Raw genomic sequence first — 15,423 nt, 5'->3', positions numbered from 1 at the left:
TCCCCCAAGTCCCTCCTCCCTACCTTTTATCTTAGCCTGCTGGACACACTTTCCTCATTCCTGAAGAAGGGCTTATGCCCGAAACGTCGATTCTCCTGTCCCCTGGATGCTGCCTGACCTGCTGCGCTGTTCCAGCAACACATTTTCAGCTTTGATCTCCAGCATCTCACTTTCTCCTCATAAGTTATTGAAAGGCTACTAGCAAAAGAACTAAAGGAAGTTCATAACCTTCAGCAAGATGAATTCCATCATATTATATGAGATCAATTTAAAATTACAGAGCTGGCAGTGCAAATATTATTGTATAGGAGAAAGACAGGACCGCAGATACTGGAGGTCAGAGTTGAGAGTGTGGTGCTGGAAAAGTACAGCATGTCAGGCAGCACCCGAGAAGCAGAAAACTCAACGTTTCAGGTATAAGTCCTTCATCAGGAATGAGGCTGGTGAACCGAGAGCTGAGAGATAAATGGGAGGGGGTTGGGACTAGGGGAATACCTAGATGAAGTTGTGGGTAATTGTTATAGGTCGGACAAGAGGGTGGAGGGGATAGACGGGAAGGAAAATAGACAGGTATTATTGAATGACAGCCTATTTATGATTAGTTTTCTTTCAGCTGTAGTGAGAGCCACTTACTCTCTACATAAAGTTATATTTTATTCAATAATCATGTATGACTAGAAAATTGAATTTTTTAACAAAATTTGGGACTTAATAGTGCTGCTATATGTCATAATGTGGCAAAGTGAGACATCTGGTGTAAAAGGGCCCTCTGGATTAGACAGAGCATATTAGGTTTTAGGCAGCAATAAACGATGATTCTTTTGCCCATCTAAAATGTACTAAGTAGGGCTTTCAAAGTAGAAGGAGGAAGTTATATTCATCTTGACAGAATTCAAATCCAGGATTAATAGAAAAAAAATGGTACTACGTCACAATGAACCCTATCATGACAGTTTGAAGAACAATTTGAAAACAATAAATAAGCATTAGGTAATAGTAAATTAAATTGCACATTAGTAACTATACAAAACCAGTTATTCCGGAAAGAAAAAAGTGTTCAAGAAACAGTTCTCTCAGACAAATTTGACAAAACATTTTGATCAGGAACTCAAACTATATCTAATCAGAATTATAGTAAGCATTTTACCTTTTTGTATATTTGGCCATGTCCCATGCAATGTACTGAATGATATATTCTGGTGGAAGAAACTGGTTCAAATATGCAATGGCAGAATACAACGCTTCACTCAAAATCCTCTCATGCTTTCTTCTCTCGCGTTTCTAAATAAAAGATGTAGCTTTAAAAATTACAAAACTTGACTTGTTACCTCATATTGAAATGTTAAAATTTAAGGTTGGTTACAAAAATAGCTGTGCCTTATGTAAACTCTAAAAAAATTATTTAGTTTTAAATTACTTGCATGTAAAAGTATTTTAAAAGTTTAAATTCTCTGGTTAAAAAAACCTGCAGTTAAGAAAATCTTTTTTTTTAAGTCAGTCAGAACTCTTTGTTTCGCACAAAATAGCATTTTACAGCATATAAGCAACTGACACAACTTGGTGTCTCTCATATCAGACCTTGATGATTCCATAAAAGGGTGGGAGAAATAATACTGAACCAATGAATAAATATGCCAACATTTTCGCTAATGATGAATCAAAAATCCTGATTCAGTCTTCATTGACATTTGCAATTAATTCTTAATACAGCCATGAATATTGCTCTCCTCCATTTTAATTGCACAAAACATTAATTATATAATACTTTTCCTGTGGTAATGATAGCAATGAGTCACATAATAAATACCTTGGAGAAGGGATCAAATATATGGTAGCTAATTTGATGATACAATGGTAGGTAGGAAAGTAAGCAGTCAGGAAGACATAAGTCTGAAAGGGGTGTAGATAGATTAAGTTAGAAAATAAAATAAAAAGATGGATGTAATCTAAAGTGGGAAAATGTGTCCACTTCAGGAGGAAGAACAGAAAAGCAACACATTTAAAATGTGGAGAGCTTGTAGAACTTTGAGCTACAAAGAAATCCGACTATCCTGGTACGTGAATCATGAAAAGTTACTGTGCAAGCGCAGCAAGTGATTAGGAAGGCAAGTGGAATGTAGCCTATAATTGCAAAAGAAATAAAAGTAGAGATGTTTTGCAATTATTGATTGAGTTCAGATCTATTTAGTTTCACAGTCTACATTTTTAGTCTCCTTACTTAACAAATCAGCTTGAAGGAGGTTCACTCAATTGATACCTGGGATCGGCGAGGGATTATTTTATGAGAAGAAGTTGGGCAGGGTTTATACATTGGAATTTAATTAGAAGATCTTACAGAAATATAAACAGATTCCGAGGGAGCTTGACAAAAATGGATGCTAAAGGATATTTCCCTTTGTGAAAGATACTAGGATGAAGGTCAGAGTCTAAAAATAAGGACAGTGGATAGTGGTGGTTAGAGTGCCAGTTAAGTTAACTCTTTGTTCTAGGTGGCATCAACATGTTTTTGTTTTTTTTGGAGCTGTACTCCTTCATACAAGTGAAAAGTGTTCCATCACACTCTTGTGAATTGTTGTAGATAGTGGACAGGCTTTAGAGAATTAAGATGCAAGCCACAATTGTAGATGATTATGTAAGGGACTTCTTTAATTGAAAGGCCTGGAGGGTTTTGCAACCTAAAAACAAATCAAGTGCATATTGCTGAGCTGTAATACATGTTGCTTTTGGCAGTATTGAGAGAGAGAGAATGAGAGGCTCAGTGACACTAAGAATTATTTGAATTAAAGAAATTCTGCCCAACATCAGCCTTCTTAACTAACTAAAGAACAATAAAGAGCAGTGTGTGACAATGGTGCTAAGGAGAAAAACATCTACAGCTTGCAGTCAAAAAGGTGACTGAACACTTATCTTTGTTAAAACTATGAACTCAATAAGATGACAAAAACTTCCAAACAAAGTCATACAGCTGTACTGCTCGGAGACAGATCCTTCGGTCTAACTTGTCCATGCCGATCAGATATCCTAAATTAATCTAATCCCATTTACCAGCATTTGGACCATATCTCCCTAAACCCCTCCTATTCATATACACATCTAGATGCCTTTTAAATGTTACAATGTTAACAAACCCCACCACTTCCTTTGGCAGCTCATTCCATATACACACCACCCCTTGCATGAAAATGTTGCCCCTTAATTCCCATGAAAATCTTTCATCTCTCACCTTAAAACTATGCCTTCTACTTCTGGAGTCCACCACGCCAGGGAAAAGATCTTGCCTATTTACCCTATCAATGCCTCTCATCATTTTATAAACCTCTATAAGGTCAAGCCTCAGCCTTCGACTCTCCAGAGAAAGCAACCCCAGAATATTCAGCCTCTCCCAAACACTCCAACTCTGGTGACATCCTTGTAACTCTTTGCAAGTTTCACAGCAGCCTTCCTAGGGAGGGAGACGGGAATGGCACACAATATTCCAAAAGTGGCCTAACCAATGACCTGTATAGCTGCAAAATGACCGTCCAACTCCTATACTCAATGCTCTGACCAGTAAAGGAAAGCATATCAAATGCCTGCTTCACTATCCTATCTACCTGTGACTCCACTTTCAAGGAACTATGAATCTGCACTCCAAGGACTCTTTGTACAGCAACACTCCACAGGTCCTTACCATTAAATGCATAAGTCCTGCTCTGATTTCCAAAATGCAGCGCTTTACATTTATCTAAATTAAACTCTGGATAGCACCTACAGAATGCCATGTATGGGGATGGTGTCATTGAGGTCAAATAACCTATTGATACTCAATTGTAGCTGCTTCCTAGAATTGCAGAATGCTTTTGTAATACAGTTATCTACAAGAGGATGAAAATTGGCAAATGAGAAAAAGAGGAAAATTGGAGAATCAACCGCCAATATGTACTCCATCGTGGTACCTTGAAAGAGTAATGAGAAACTCACCTTGACTAGATTCAAGATAATAATGGGGGAGCCAAACCTTTGGAACATTTGGTCAAAGTGAAGAGCTGCCACATGAGCAAATGGGTCTGCCTGGTCCACTATAAGGAAACAGAATAAAATGCCAAAATAAATTTGAATTAAGGTTATCATCCCTTGAAAAATGGTTAGATACACGAGCAAGGCAATGCTCATATAATCTTTTGGATAAGGAGGTAGAGTAGTAAAAATAGTATGATGAGTAATGATTTATCAAAAATTAGATAAACAAGTAGATGGCCAGGTAAGAGCTTGAACTGAAAAGAATAGGAAATGTTTATCTTCAATATTGATTACCTTTCCTCATTCAGCATGCACCAAAAACAAAATCAATGTGGAAGTTGGCAGATGATTCATGAATCTTTTTAAAGCAAGGTAAGATCTAGAAGATTTGCAAAAGTACTGCATGTAAGGCTACTTAATAAGATCAGATCCCCTGGAGTCAGGATTAGTATAGAAGCATAGGTAGATAATTGACCAGCTATTAGATGACTAATTTGGGATAGAAGGGGCATTTTCAGAATGGCAACCTGTCACCAGTGGAGTGTCACAGGGATCAATGCTAGGATCACAACTGTTCACAATTTTTAAATTAAAGTTACACTTGTTGACACCTAAGAGCATGTGTAGCAGCCACAAAATCCTTCAATTACATGCAAGAGTGAAAAAAATCTAAATATAAAAAAGAAATACATGAAAGACTATGTTAGCGAAGAGAAAAAGTTTAAATAAAGATTTTTTTAAAAATGCACATCGGCACGTGCTCTTTAGAAAAAGCAGGTGAACATGTTGTCTTTACTTCTAGCTGACTGCTCCAGGAACTGAGCTTCAGTTAAGCCTGAAGTTTTTTGAGTGACTTATTGAAAACCTTGCAACAAACCCTTCCATTGTAGCAAAATTAAATGTAACTAATATATTGGAGGAATCAAATGTAGCAAACTCTTACAGTTGTCTATTCCCTAAATGTTACAAATATTCACAGCATACTGGTCCCACAGCATAAATTGCACATAAGAAAAAGTATTAACGTCATTGTGTTTGTGAATCAGAAAGACTATAGACTTAAATCTGGTGGAACTCAAGTTTATATTGTTGAATTTTCAACACGGCAAAATTGTGCTAACAATCAGCACAGAAATTACAACTGTTTACGAAATTCACAATTAGTGCAATTAGATGCAGGCAATAAATACAATTAGCTAGCATCTCTCATGTCTGACAACAAATTTAAGATGATAAAAGCTAAAATGTTTGGTTTAACTAAGTGAGACATTTATCAGATTCTCCGATACTTACATGTAATGGGTGGTTTGGGCATCATTGTGGAAATGTCCTGAGACCAATAGAGTGGAACAGAACCTCGAACCTGTACATAAGAGGAGTAACTTCCAGCAGAAAAGGACATCACAGAAGCATCATGAATTATCTGTTCAGTCTCTACTTCATTTGCCACATCTCCCTGGGAAAGGGAAAAATATCAACAAGGTTTCACATCATTAATACAACATTAAATATTTTAGTTTGTCATGGCATATGGGCCACACTCTAGTTTGAACAAGGTTTTTTGCAATTTGTATAGATATACCTCACAATTTGCACCTCTTTTCAGGAAACGTGTTCCAGCAAACCTACAGGATCTTCTGGCTATCAAAGTAACGTAAACTGGTCTGCCATAGATCAGCAATTCTGACAGTGAAGTTAAAGAAAGCTCAGGAGAAAACATTTCAGCATGGTTTACTTTACATGAACTATATAATGAAATACAGGTCAAAGTTGCCTAGCTAATAATAAACATGATCCAAATGAGAATTCTGTAAACACTGTAGAATAAATTAAGCTAATTTTGAAAGGCAGTAATGCATTTCTCAGGCAGGGATGTGGAGAATGAATCACAAAAATTTTAAGTGATCTCAAGTATAGTAAGGTATCTGATATTGTTACAGTGAGGATTTTGGTAGTACTTTCAATTTTCATTCTGAGTTTCATCATCCGACAAATATCCGAAGTTAAAGTGGGACCAAAAGCAATCAACATGGTTTGTGGAAGAAAATTGCATTTGACTAATTTATTAGAATTCTCTGAGAAATGAGCAGGCAAGGTGGGTAAAGGGGAACATGTCGATGTGGTGTACCTCAATTTCCATAAGGTCCACATCAAAAGTTACAGCATAAAATAAGAGCTATGGTATAAGGGGTAAGCATAGATAGAGGATTTGTTAACCAAGAGGAAGCAGCGATTTGGGATAAATGATGGGGAGCTCAAATCAGTGCTGGGGCCTCAATATTTAAAATCTATATTAATAACTTAGTGAAGGCATCTAATATATGGAGCTAAATTTACTGATGACACAAATAGGATAGGATAGTAAGTAAATAGGTAGGATAGTAAGTTGTCAAGAGGTCATAAGGAGTCTAAAAAGAGATTTATTTAGTGAACCAGCATAAAAAAGTGAAAAAATGTGAGTCTGTTTATTTTGGCAAGACGAATAGAAAAACAACACCTTATTTGCATGGAGGGAAATTGCAAAACTCTGTAATTTAGAGATCTGGGTGCCCTGGTACATCAAAATAAAATGCAGACATAGCAAGTGATAAGGAAGGCAAGTGGGATGTGAGCATGCATTGCAAGGACAATTGAGGAGAAGAGTGCAGAAGCGTTGCTGCAGTTTTCCAAGGCCTTAGACAGTATCTGGAATACAATTTTAGTCTCCTTACCCAAGGAGGAATAGTACGGTTTTAAGAGCAGTTCGGAGAAGATTCATCCGACTCATTCCTGGGATGTCCGTGTTGTCTTAGGAGGAAATTTTGAGCAGGTTGGGCCAGAATCCATTGGGACGAAGAAGAATGAGAAAGTGATTTTATTTGAACATAGATGATCCTGAGGGAACTTGACAGTTGTTTTCCATTCTGGGGGAATCACAAACTAGGGGAGGCAGTTCAAAAATTAGGATCTCCCATTTAAGATGGAACTGACAGGAAATTTTCTCTTTCAGTCATTAGTGTGGGAAATATTTGTCTCCTTTATCCACAGCATGTTACTGCCTCAAAGAACTTCAAAAGAATCGATAAATATGACTTCCCATTTACAAATCCATGTTGATAAAATATGATGATGCAAAATTATTTTACATATAACTAAGGGCTCTACTTTGATTTGTTAAATCATAGCTTTTTACACCTAGCATTTTTCCCACAATGTTAAACTAACTGGCTTTTATTTTACGGCTTTCTGTTTTCCTCCATATTGAATAAAGGTTGACTATCTTCCAATCTAATGGACTGTCCTTGAATTTGAAGAGTTTGGGAAAATTAAAATTAATATATCAAAATATCTTACTTTCCTTTTAAGATCCTAAAATGAATTAGGACTCAAGCAATTGCCAGCCCAGATCTCCTAACAATTTAAGAACCAAAAGAACTGCAGATGCTATAAATCAGAGACAAAAATAGAAATTGCTGGAAAAATTCAGCAGGTCTGGCAGCATGTGGACAGAATTCAGAGGTAATATTCTGAGGCAAGCGACCCTTCCTCAGAATTGATGGTACCTAGGAAAATGTCAGTTTATATGCAGAAGAGAGGGTGGGGGATGGGGATAAGGAGTAAAAAGAAAAGTGGGAATAGAGCCTAAAGAGAGAGAAGAACAGTTGGACAGATGAAGTAGTGAATAAAGATCTGGCTAATGGGCATTGTTAGTGGTGAACAATGGATTGTGTGAAATAGCACACTATGTATAAACAAGGCCTGGTGTGCAGAGATTGGGGTAAGGATATAGGAGAGCTCAAGCCCTAAGTTACTTAACTCAAAATTATATCGAGTCCGGAAGGCTGCAGGTTCCCCAAGCATAAAACAAGATGCTGTTCTTCCAGCTTCGGCTGAGCTTCACTGGAATATTGCAGCAAACCTGAGACAGAGACACTGGCCAGGGAACGGAGTAGCTTGTTGAAATGGCAGGCAACTGAAAATTCAGGGTCTTTTTTGTGAACTTACTGCAAGTGTTCTGCAAAGCAGTCACCCAGTCTATGTTTTGTTTTCACAATGTAGAGAAAACGATATTGTGAGCAGTGAATGCAGTAGAATAAATTTTGTGAATTGCAGGTAAAGTGCTGCTTCACCCAGGAGGTGTGTTTGGGCCCTTGGATATGGAGGAGGGAGGAAGTAAATGGACAGGTGTTACACCTTGTGTGGTTGCAGCTAAAGGTGCCGTGAGGCTTTTGGGGCCTGTTGGGAGTGAAGGAAGAATGGACCAGTGTGTCCTAAAGGGAACGATCCCAGTGGAAGGCTGACAAGGGAGGTAAGAGGAAGGTGTATCTGATGGTGGCATCTCGCTGGAGGTGATGAAACTGGAGTCTAAATAATCCTCTGGATGTGGATGCTGGTGGGATGGTAGGTAAGGATGAGGGGCACCCTACTGCTATTGTGGGTGAAGAGAGAGTGTGGGTGAGGGCTCAAGTGTGGGAGATGGGTTGGACCTAGCTGAGAGCCCTGTCAACAACAATGTGGGGAATCCTTGGTTAAGGAAGAAAATGGACATTTCAGAGGCTCCTTTGTCAAAGTTGGCATCATCAGAACAAATACAACAGAGACGGAGGAACTGGGAGAATGGAAGAGTCTTTACAGGAAGCAGGGTCTGAGGAAGTATAATCCAGGTAACTGTGGAAGTCAATGGGATTATAGTGGATAATAGTGGCCAGCTTATCCCCAAAACTGGAAACAAAGATGTCAAGGAAAGGAAAGGAAGAGTCAGAGATGTACCAGGTGGTGGGAGAGTAGGGTGGATATTGGAAGCAAAATCAAAAAACATTTCTAATTCTGGTGGAGAGGGAGGTAGCACCGATAATATTATCGGTATACCACCAATTTACTCACTCTCACTTCTTTGACGATTTTAATTTTCCCAAGTACCTTCCTCCCTTTCATTTCCTAATTTATAGAGGTTGCTGAGATATTACCTGCATACTCCCTAGTAGTGAAGACTGATGCAAGATATCTGCTCAATTCATCTGCAATCCATTTATATTGCATTCTCAATTACAGAGTCAGAGATGTACAGCACAGAAACAGACCCTTGGGTCCAACTCGTCTGTGCCCACGAAATATCCTAAATTAATCTAGTCCCATTTGCCAGCACTTGGCCCATATACCTCTAAACCCTTCCTGTTCATATACCTATCCAGATGCCTTTTAAATGTTGTAATTATATCAGCCTTCACCACTTTCTCTGGCAGCCCATGCCATACATACACCACCCTCTGTGTGAAAAAGTTGCCTGAGGACCCTTTTAAATCATTCCTCTATCACCCTAAACTTAGGCCCTCTAGTTCGGACACCCTCACCCCAGGGAAAAGATTTGTCTATTTACCCTATCCATGCCCCTTATAATTTTATAAATTTTAAGGTTACCCCTCAGCCTCTTGGATTTACCACATCTTCCCGATTTACTCGTTAGCCCTCAATATTTAATTTGAAACCCCTTCTACTTCCCTAATTTTGTAAGCTGCAAAAACACCAGTCCCAGCAGAGTCAAGTGGAGATTGAACTAACAGTACAGATCCGACTTGGTTAGTACTTAAATGAAGTCTACTGTTTCAATTCTGAAGTTCCCGGTCAAAATAATTTCAAATTATTTTCCCAATATGCAAGGCACTTCATTGATTAAGGTAGTTTAAATTTGAACTCACTAGTGATAATGCACAATAGCTTTACATGCCTGAAGTGTCTTGTCACCTACCACTGAATTTTACAGACTGCAAATAACTAGAGTGAGCTGGAGACTGAACTCAACTATTATTTATATTCATGGATTACTCTTTTATGCTGCGAACACCTCCCAAGGTACTTCATCATTATTATTTTTAAAATGTATTATTGGTAAAATCGTTGAGCTGCACCTCTAAGTTTATTTAACCATTTTCTAATATGAATTGAATTGAATTTATTGTCACGTGTATCGAGGCACAGTGACAAGCTTTGTCTTGTGAGCAATACAGGCAGATCACATAGTTAAGTAGCATAGATAAGTAAATAATAGGTAAACAGCGGCAAAAACAAAAACACAGGTACAGAATGTTAAGAGTTTGAGAGTCCATTCAGTATTCTAACAACAGTAGGATAGAAACCGTTACGAAACTGGCTAGTACGTGTGTTCAGGCTTCTGTACCTTCTCCCTGATGGTAGAGATTGTAGAAAAACATTGCCAGTATGGGATGGATCTTTGAGAATGCTGGCGGCCTTTCCTTGACAGTGGGTCTGGTAGATGGATTCTATAGATAGGAGGTTGGCCTTTGTGATTGTCCGGACCAAGTTCGCCATTCTCTGTAACCGTGTCCGATCTTGAATGGTATACTAAACCAGGTAGTGATACATCCAGACAGAATGCTCTTGATGGCGCACCTATAAAAGTTGGTAGAGATATTTGCCGTCATGCCAAATTTCCTCAGCTGCCTGAGGAAGAAGAGATGTTGTTGGGTCTTTGTAATTGGTGCACCTGCATGAAGAACCCAAGAAAGCTTGTTGTGGATGACCACTCCCAGGAGCTTGACAACCTCCACTCATTCCACCTCTGTGCTGTTAATGGGTAGGGGGGGGGGGGGCATGAGCAACATCCTGCTGAGAGTCAATAATGAGTTCTTTGGTTTTGCTGGCATTGAGAGCTAGGTTGTTCTCAGTGCACCATTTTTCCAGGTCTTCCACCTCCCATCTGTAATCTGTATCGTCACCATCTGAGATTCGACTGACTATGGTGGTGTCATCAGCAAACTTGTGAATGGCATTAGTTCTGATATTTGGCGATGCAATCATGGGTATACACTGAGTATAGTAGGGGCTGAGCATGCACCTCTGGGGGGCTCCAGTGTTGAGTGTTAGTGAGGATGAAATATTGTCCCCAATCTTCACTGATTGTGGCCAATGGGTCAGGGAACTGAGGATCCAGTTGCAGAGAGTGGGGCTTTGTCCGAGATCACCAAGTTTAGTAATCAGTCTCAAGGGGATAATAGTGTTGAAGGCTGAACTGTAGTCAATGAGTAGGATTCTTACATAGATATTCTTGGTGTCAAGATGTTCTACGTTATCACACATTGGTCAAATAAATATGATTACGGATTAGTAAATGTCACCTAAAATTTATTTTTTTGTTTTGTCAATGGACAACCAAATAGCACATGGTTTATGTTTCCAAATTTGACGTGTTGCTTTGCGTTTATCTCCTTTAAAATTCATCTCTTTCTGTGTCTTAAGGTAATTACTTCAGTTTTAATTGCTATAGTTATTTGGTGATGTAGCTTTACAACTTGCTGTAACATGAAATTTGCTAATAAGAAAGAATGATTTAAGTTTACATTTCTCAACCAAATTTAAATTAACCATCAATAATATACAGGCCTTTTCTGTATTGCAGTAGACTTCCCAAAGCCAAGATGCTTAGCATAAGAGTCTGTTTTCTATCTGAGTGCATACTTGTTTTGTGAAATTCTCATTTAATTAGATCTACAAGGTTTAGTTTTGAGGCTGTTGTTGAATAGCTTCCAATAGGACAGATAACATTTTAAATTTTCAAATTTTAGTAAAGGATACTTGATTGACCACAGAATCCATGAATAATGTACAACAACCAGTTCTGGTGGACAGTAGCTTTGACCTTTTCTAAGATGTAACCGTTCCAAGCATATTTAAGGGAGGGCTCATTCAGAATGCCATAATGTCCAGCAGCTGAAAAGGATAAATATTTTGTTGTCTTAGACATAACATAAAAAATGAATTATGACCATATCATGCATTAAAAATACTGAATGCTACCAACTGATCACTTGTGGCTTCGCTCCTGGACAATCTGGAATCTGCACAATGGTTTGATGCTTTTTGTGCTTTCACTGATTTGGATAAATAGCAGGACAGCAAGTTCTGTATTCGTCAAGTATTTGTCCTAAGAGTGATCTGATTTTACTTCAAGCATCTGGGAAGTCTATTCTGGTTATAAAGATCAGCTCCAACTTCAGCAATATCCATCACAAATTTGCACTTGTTTCGTACCTTAGTCTATTAGAAATAGCACAAGATATTTAACATAGTACAAATTACATTGTATAATTATGGATTTCAGGGTGAATGTGACATCTATTTTTCACAGCCCGCACCACAAATTGCGACAATTTGAATGCAGTTAGTTATTCATGGTTGTAATTGAAAGAGGTACATTGGCTTGGATGTGGCAGATCAATGGCATGTGGAGTTAACTAAACAATTGAGAAGTTAAAAGCCCATAAAGGGGTATAAATGATACAAGTGCACCACAAATACATTTAAATAATTAAAGTTGAATATTCGAGAGTTGGAGAATCTTAATAGGTTAAATACTGGATAAGTAAGGGGAAGCAGGATGAAATTAGACTTTCTTTTTCACAAGAGTTATCAACCCATGAAATGGACTTGTGAGTAGAGTAATGGAGTCAAAAAACACACAATTTAAGAAACAGTTGGGTGCATAGGTAGACAGTGATCAGCGGGGTAAAGAAAACTAAAGCTTAATGTTTTTCCGAACACAGTATTTACAAATCTAGCAAGCAAACGTTCTCATTCCAGCTCTGTGCCCACATTGGATATAATCCATAAGCATTACTTGGAGATGGAACAAAGCAAGTGCTCATTCCTCAGAAACATCTAGCTTCTACTCAGAGCTGTCCTCAGAAGTCTTGATGCAAACAATGAGCACATTTTATCAATACGTATAAAGCACAAGTTTTCAACTGTTACAACTTTTACAATTCCAATCTTAAAGTAAAAAAACCTTTTCAAGTCTGGAATCTATACGTTACCTCTTAAAAAAAAAGTTTTCAAATTAATTTTAATGGAAAATGTCAATTGAAAGTTGTTCCACTTGCTGCAAATATACATGTTAGTGACTCTATGCATCATTGTAAACATTGTTCAGCTACTCTGAATGAGAGTATGCAATTACATCTGGAAGTATAATTAGTATAATTCATGTCCCATTTATCATTTTGCAATATGAAAAAAAGCAACCACATAGTTATCTCAGGAGAAAAGGGACAGACCATCATGTATATGTTTCTAATATTCAACTTGTATTATCATTCAATAAACACCTGGATCCATTATGTTTAATACCCACCACCTCCAGCCTGTGCAGTGACATCCTCATCCTCAAAGATATCAAAACTCTCCTGACGGCCATGTCCAAAGGTTTCACTTTTTAATCCTTCACTGGGCATTTTCAGCAGTGTTAGATTGAACTGAAGAGAATGAGTCAAATCATAGCTATAACTGTAGAAAATAAATAAAGTAACATAGTTTATCGTCATTGACAAAAAGTAATTTTGGCAACATGTGAAAAAATGTTTTTCATTACTAATGAAAAGCACCAATCTTGTTTAATCTTAAAATTATTGCATTCCACGTATACCACAGAAATAATTCCACATAGCCAAGATTTACATATAATGTGTGTTTGAAGATATTTATGTTTTAAACTAGTGGCATATGTGTTTGTTCTATTTGTGTGAAGCGGTTTAATAATTAGCTAGGTCAGTCTTTTCAAAACCATTATGTATCAGAAAACAGATGACTGATAGCCTCCTGAAGTGTTAATTGAAGGTTGTTTATATTGCGATTGGGGGGTGTGCTGCTTAAGACACAAGAGAAAATAAATACTTAAGCTATTGGCCTAGCAGAAGCTATATTGAGCAGGTTTATTTTAAAAAGAAGTTTTGGTTAAAAGCTTTTGAATTTAATTCGAAAGTGACCTGATTGAACTTGATGCGAGAATACTTTTTCCTAGAATCCATTGTTCAGAGCAATTCAGGGAATAAGTAACCTCTTTGTAGGGGTTTCAGTTTGTGAAAACTTCGGATCAGGAGTGTTGGTTAGAAATCTATGATTCTTCAAAGCTGGGAAAGTCTAAGATCTCAGCTTTGTTAGCCAAAGAAAACATACAGTTTAAATGTTGGAACAATATGTGACTCAGCACTTGTTCAACACAAAACTAATTCCACATCAGGCTACAAATTATATCTATTCCTTATAGTCTTATATAGCCTTGCAAAGGATGAGATTAATATTTTATTTCAAGCAACAGAGATAATTCCAAAAGATAGGTACCTAAAACTTTCTTCCTAATTGTGGTGCACTCCCTCCTTTGAAACACTCTGGCCTAGTTGTACAAAGGAGGTCAATTTCATGCGGGATAATTAGCACTAAAGTATTCAGCACTTCTAGGATCTAATTCATTTGTCATGTCTCCATCATATCTCTTATTCATCCTAACAAAATTAAAAAGCTTTTTAAAAAGACAGAAAGATTAGAAATTGCGTTTAGCACCACAATTAGTTTTATTCAACTAGGTGTCAAAGAACATATGAAAATAATTGGCCATAACTATGAACAAAGTAACAATGACAATAATGGAGGAGGAAGAAGAAAAAAAGATAAATAAAGAAGCAACTAGCCAGTGTGAAAATGGAGTCAGTGTTGCAATAGGGGGCCCTGCAACTTTATCCAGTACCAAGATAATTAACTTTACAAAAGAACAATTTCTAGTGACTCTAAATCTTTCTGGCATCAATGTTTCACTTCTATAGAACTAGACTAGTATCAAAAAGCAAACAGTTAACTCTGTACCAACAATCCATCATTCAAATATTCTCCAGTCATTAGAGTCAGTTCCAAACACTCAAAAATGGAAGTACGTATCCATTTCAAACTTAGCAGAATCATTAATCAAAATGCACTTACCACCCTATTTGGTATAATATTAGAAATTCACCATTACATCAAAAATTTACTAAGCAAAACATTGTTTAAAAATACCACTGCAATGTCACAGGAACAAATGGAAGAGTCAACAAGAAAACAAATTTTGCACTCAGGAAAAACAGATAGAGAAGGGCATCTCACTAACAAAAAATGTTATGAGCTACTTAAGCTCAACTGTTAAGCTAGGAATATTTAGAGGTTTGAAAACTTATCCTGGGTAACTATTAAGCATATCGTCAACTTACCACTGGCCCCTGACCTAAAGCAACTTGGGCCCACAGGACCAGGTATCCAAAGACCTCTCCCACCCCAAACTCTACCACACTCATGACCCAACTTGACTCAAAATGTAAAACTGGGTTCTACTCTCCCTGTCCAGACAAACACCACTTCTTCCTCAACTGTTACCAAGATCCAACAGCTGCAAATGTGTTGCTGGAAATGCGCAGCAGGTCAGGCAGCATCCAGGGAACAGGAGAATCGACGTTTCGGGCATAAGCCCTTCTTCAGGATTGAGGAACGTTTGTCCAGCAGGCTAAGATAAAAGGTAGGGAGGAGGGACTTGGGGGAGGGGCGTCGGAAATGTGATAGGTGGAAAGAGGTCAAGGTGAGGGTGATAGGTCAGACTGGGGTGGGGGCGGAGAGGTCAGGAAGAAGGTT

General features: G+C 37.8%; 1 protein-coding gene across 5 annotated transcripts in view; it reads right to left on the bottom strand.

The window, feature by feature from the left end:
* fig4a (FIG4 phosphoinositide 5-phosphatase a) overlaps positions 1 to 15,423 on the bottom strand; it is a 118,472-nt gene that overhangs the window by 63,926 nt on the left and 39,123 nt on the right. For all 5 annotated transcript variants that reach the window (XM_043687119.1, XM_043687115.1, XM_043687116.1 and 2 more), the window contains exons 7-12: positions 13,124 to 13,275; positions 11,569 to 11,703; positions 5,582 to 5,682; positions 5,293 to 5,455; positions 3,961 to 4,058; positions 1,148 to 1,281 (exon numbers count right to left, since the gene is read on the bottom strand). In XM_043687119.1, coding sequence (XP_043543054.1) covers positions 1,148 to 1,281; positions 3,961 to 4,058; positions 5,293 to 5,455; positions 5,582 to 5,682; positions 11,569 to 11,703; positions 13,124 to 13,275 — 783 coding nt within the window. The remainder of the gene's footprint in view (positions 1 to 1,147; positions 1,282 to 3,960; positions 4,059 to 5,292; positions 5,456 to 5,581; positions 5,683 to 11,568; positions 11,704 to 13,123; positions 13,276 to 15,423) is intronic.

The sequence above is a fragment of the Chiloscyllium plagiosum genome, chromosome 3 (assembly GCF_004010195.1).
Source record: "Chiloscyllium plagiosum isolate BGI_BamShark_2017 chromosome 3, ASM401019v2, whole genome shotgun sequence".
In the NCBI taxonomy this organism is placed as follows: domain Eukaryota; kingdom Metazoa; phylum Chordata; class Chondrichthyes; order Orectolobiformes; family Hemiscylliidae; genus Chiloscyllium; species Chiloscyllium plagiosum.
The sequence above is the reverse complement of the archived record's forward strand: the minus strand, read 5'-3'. Positions and strand labels throughout refer to the sequence as shown.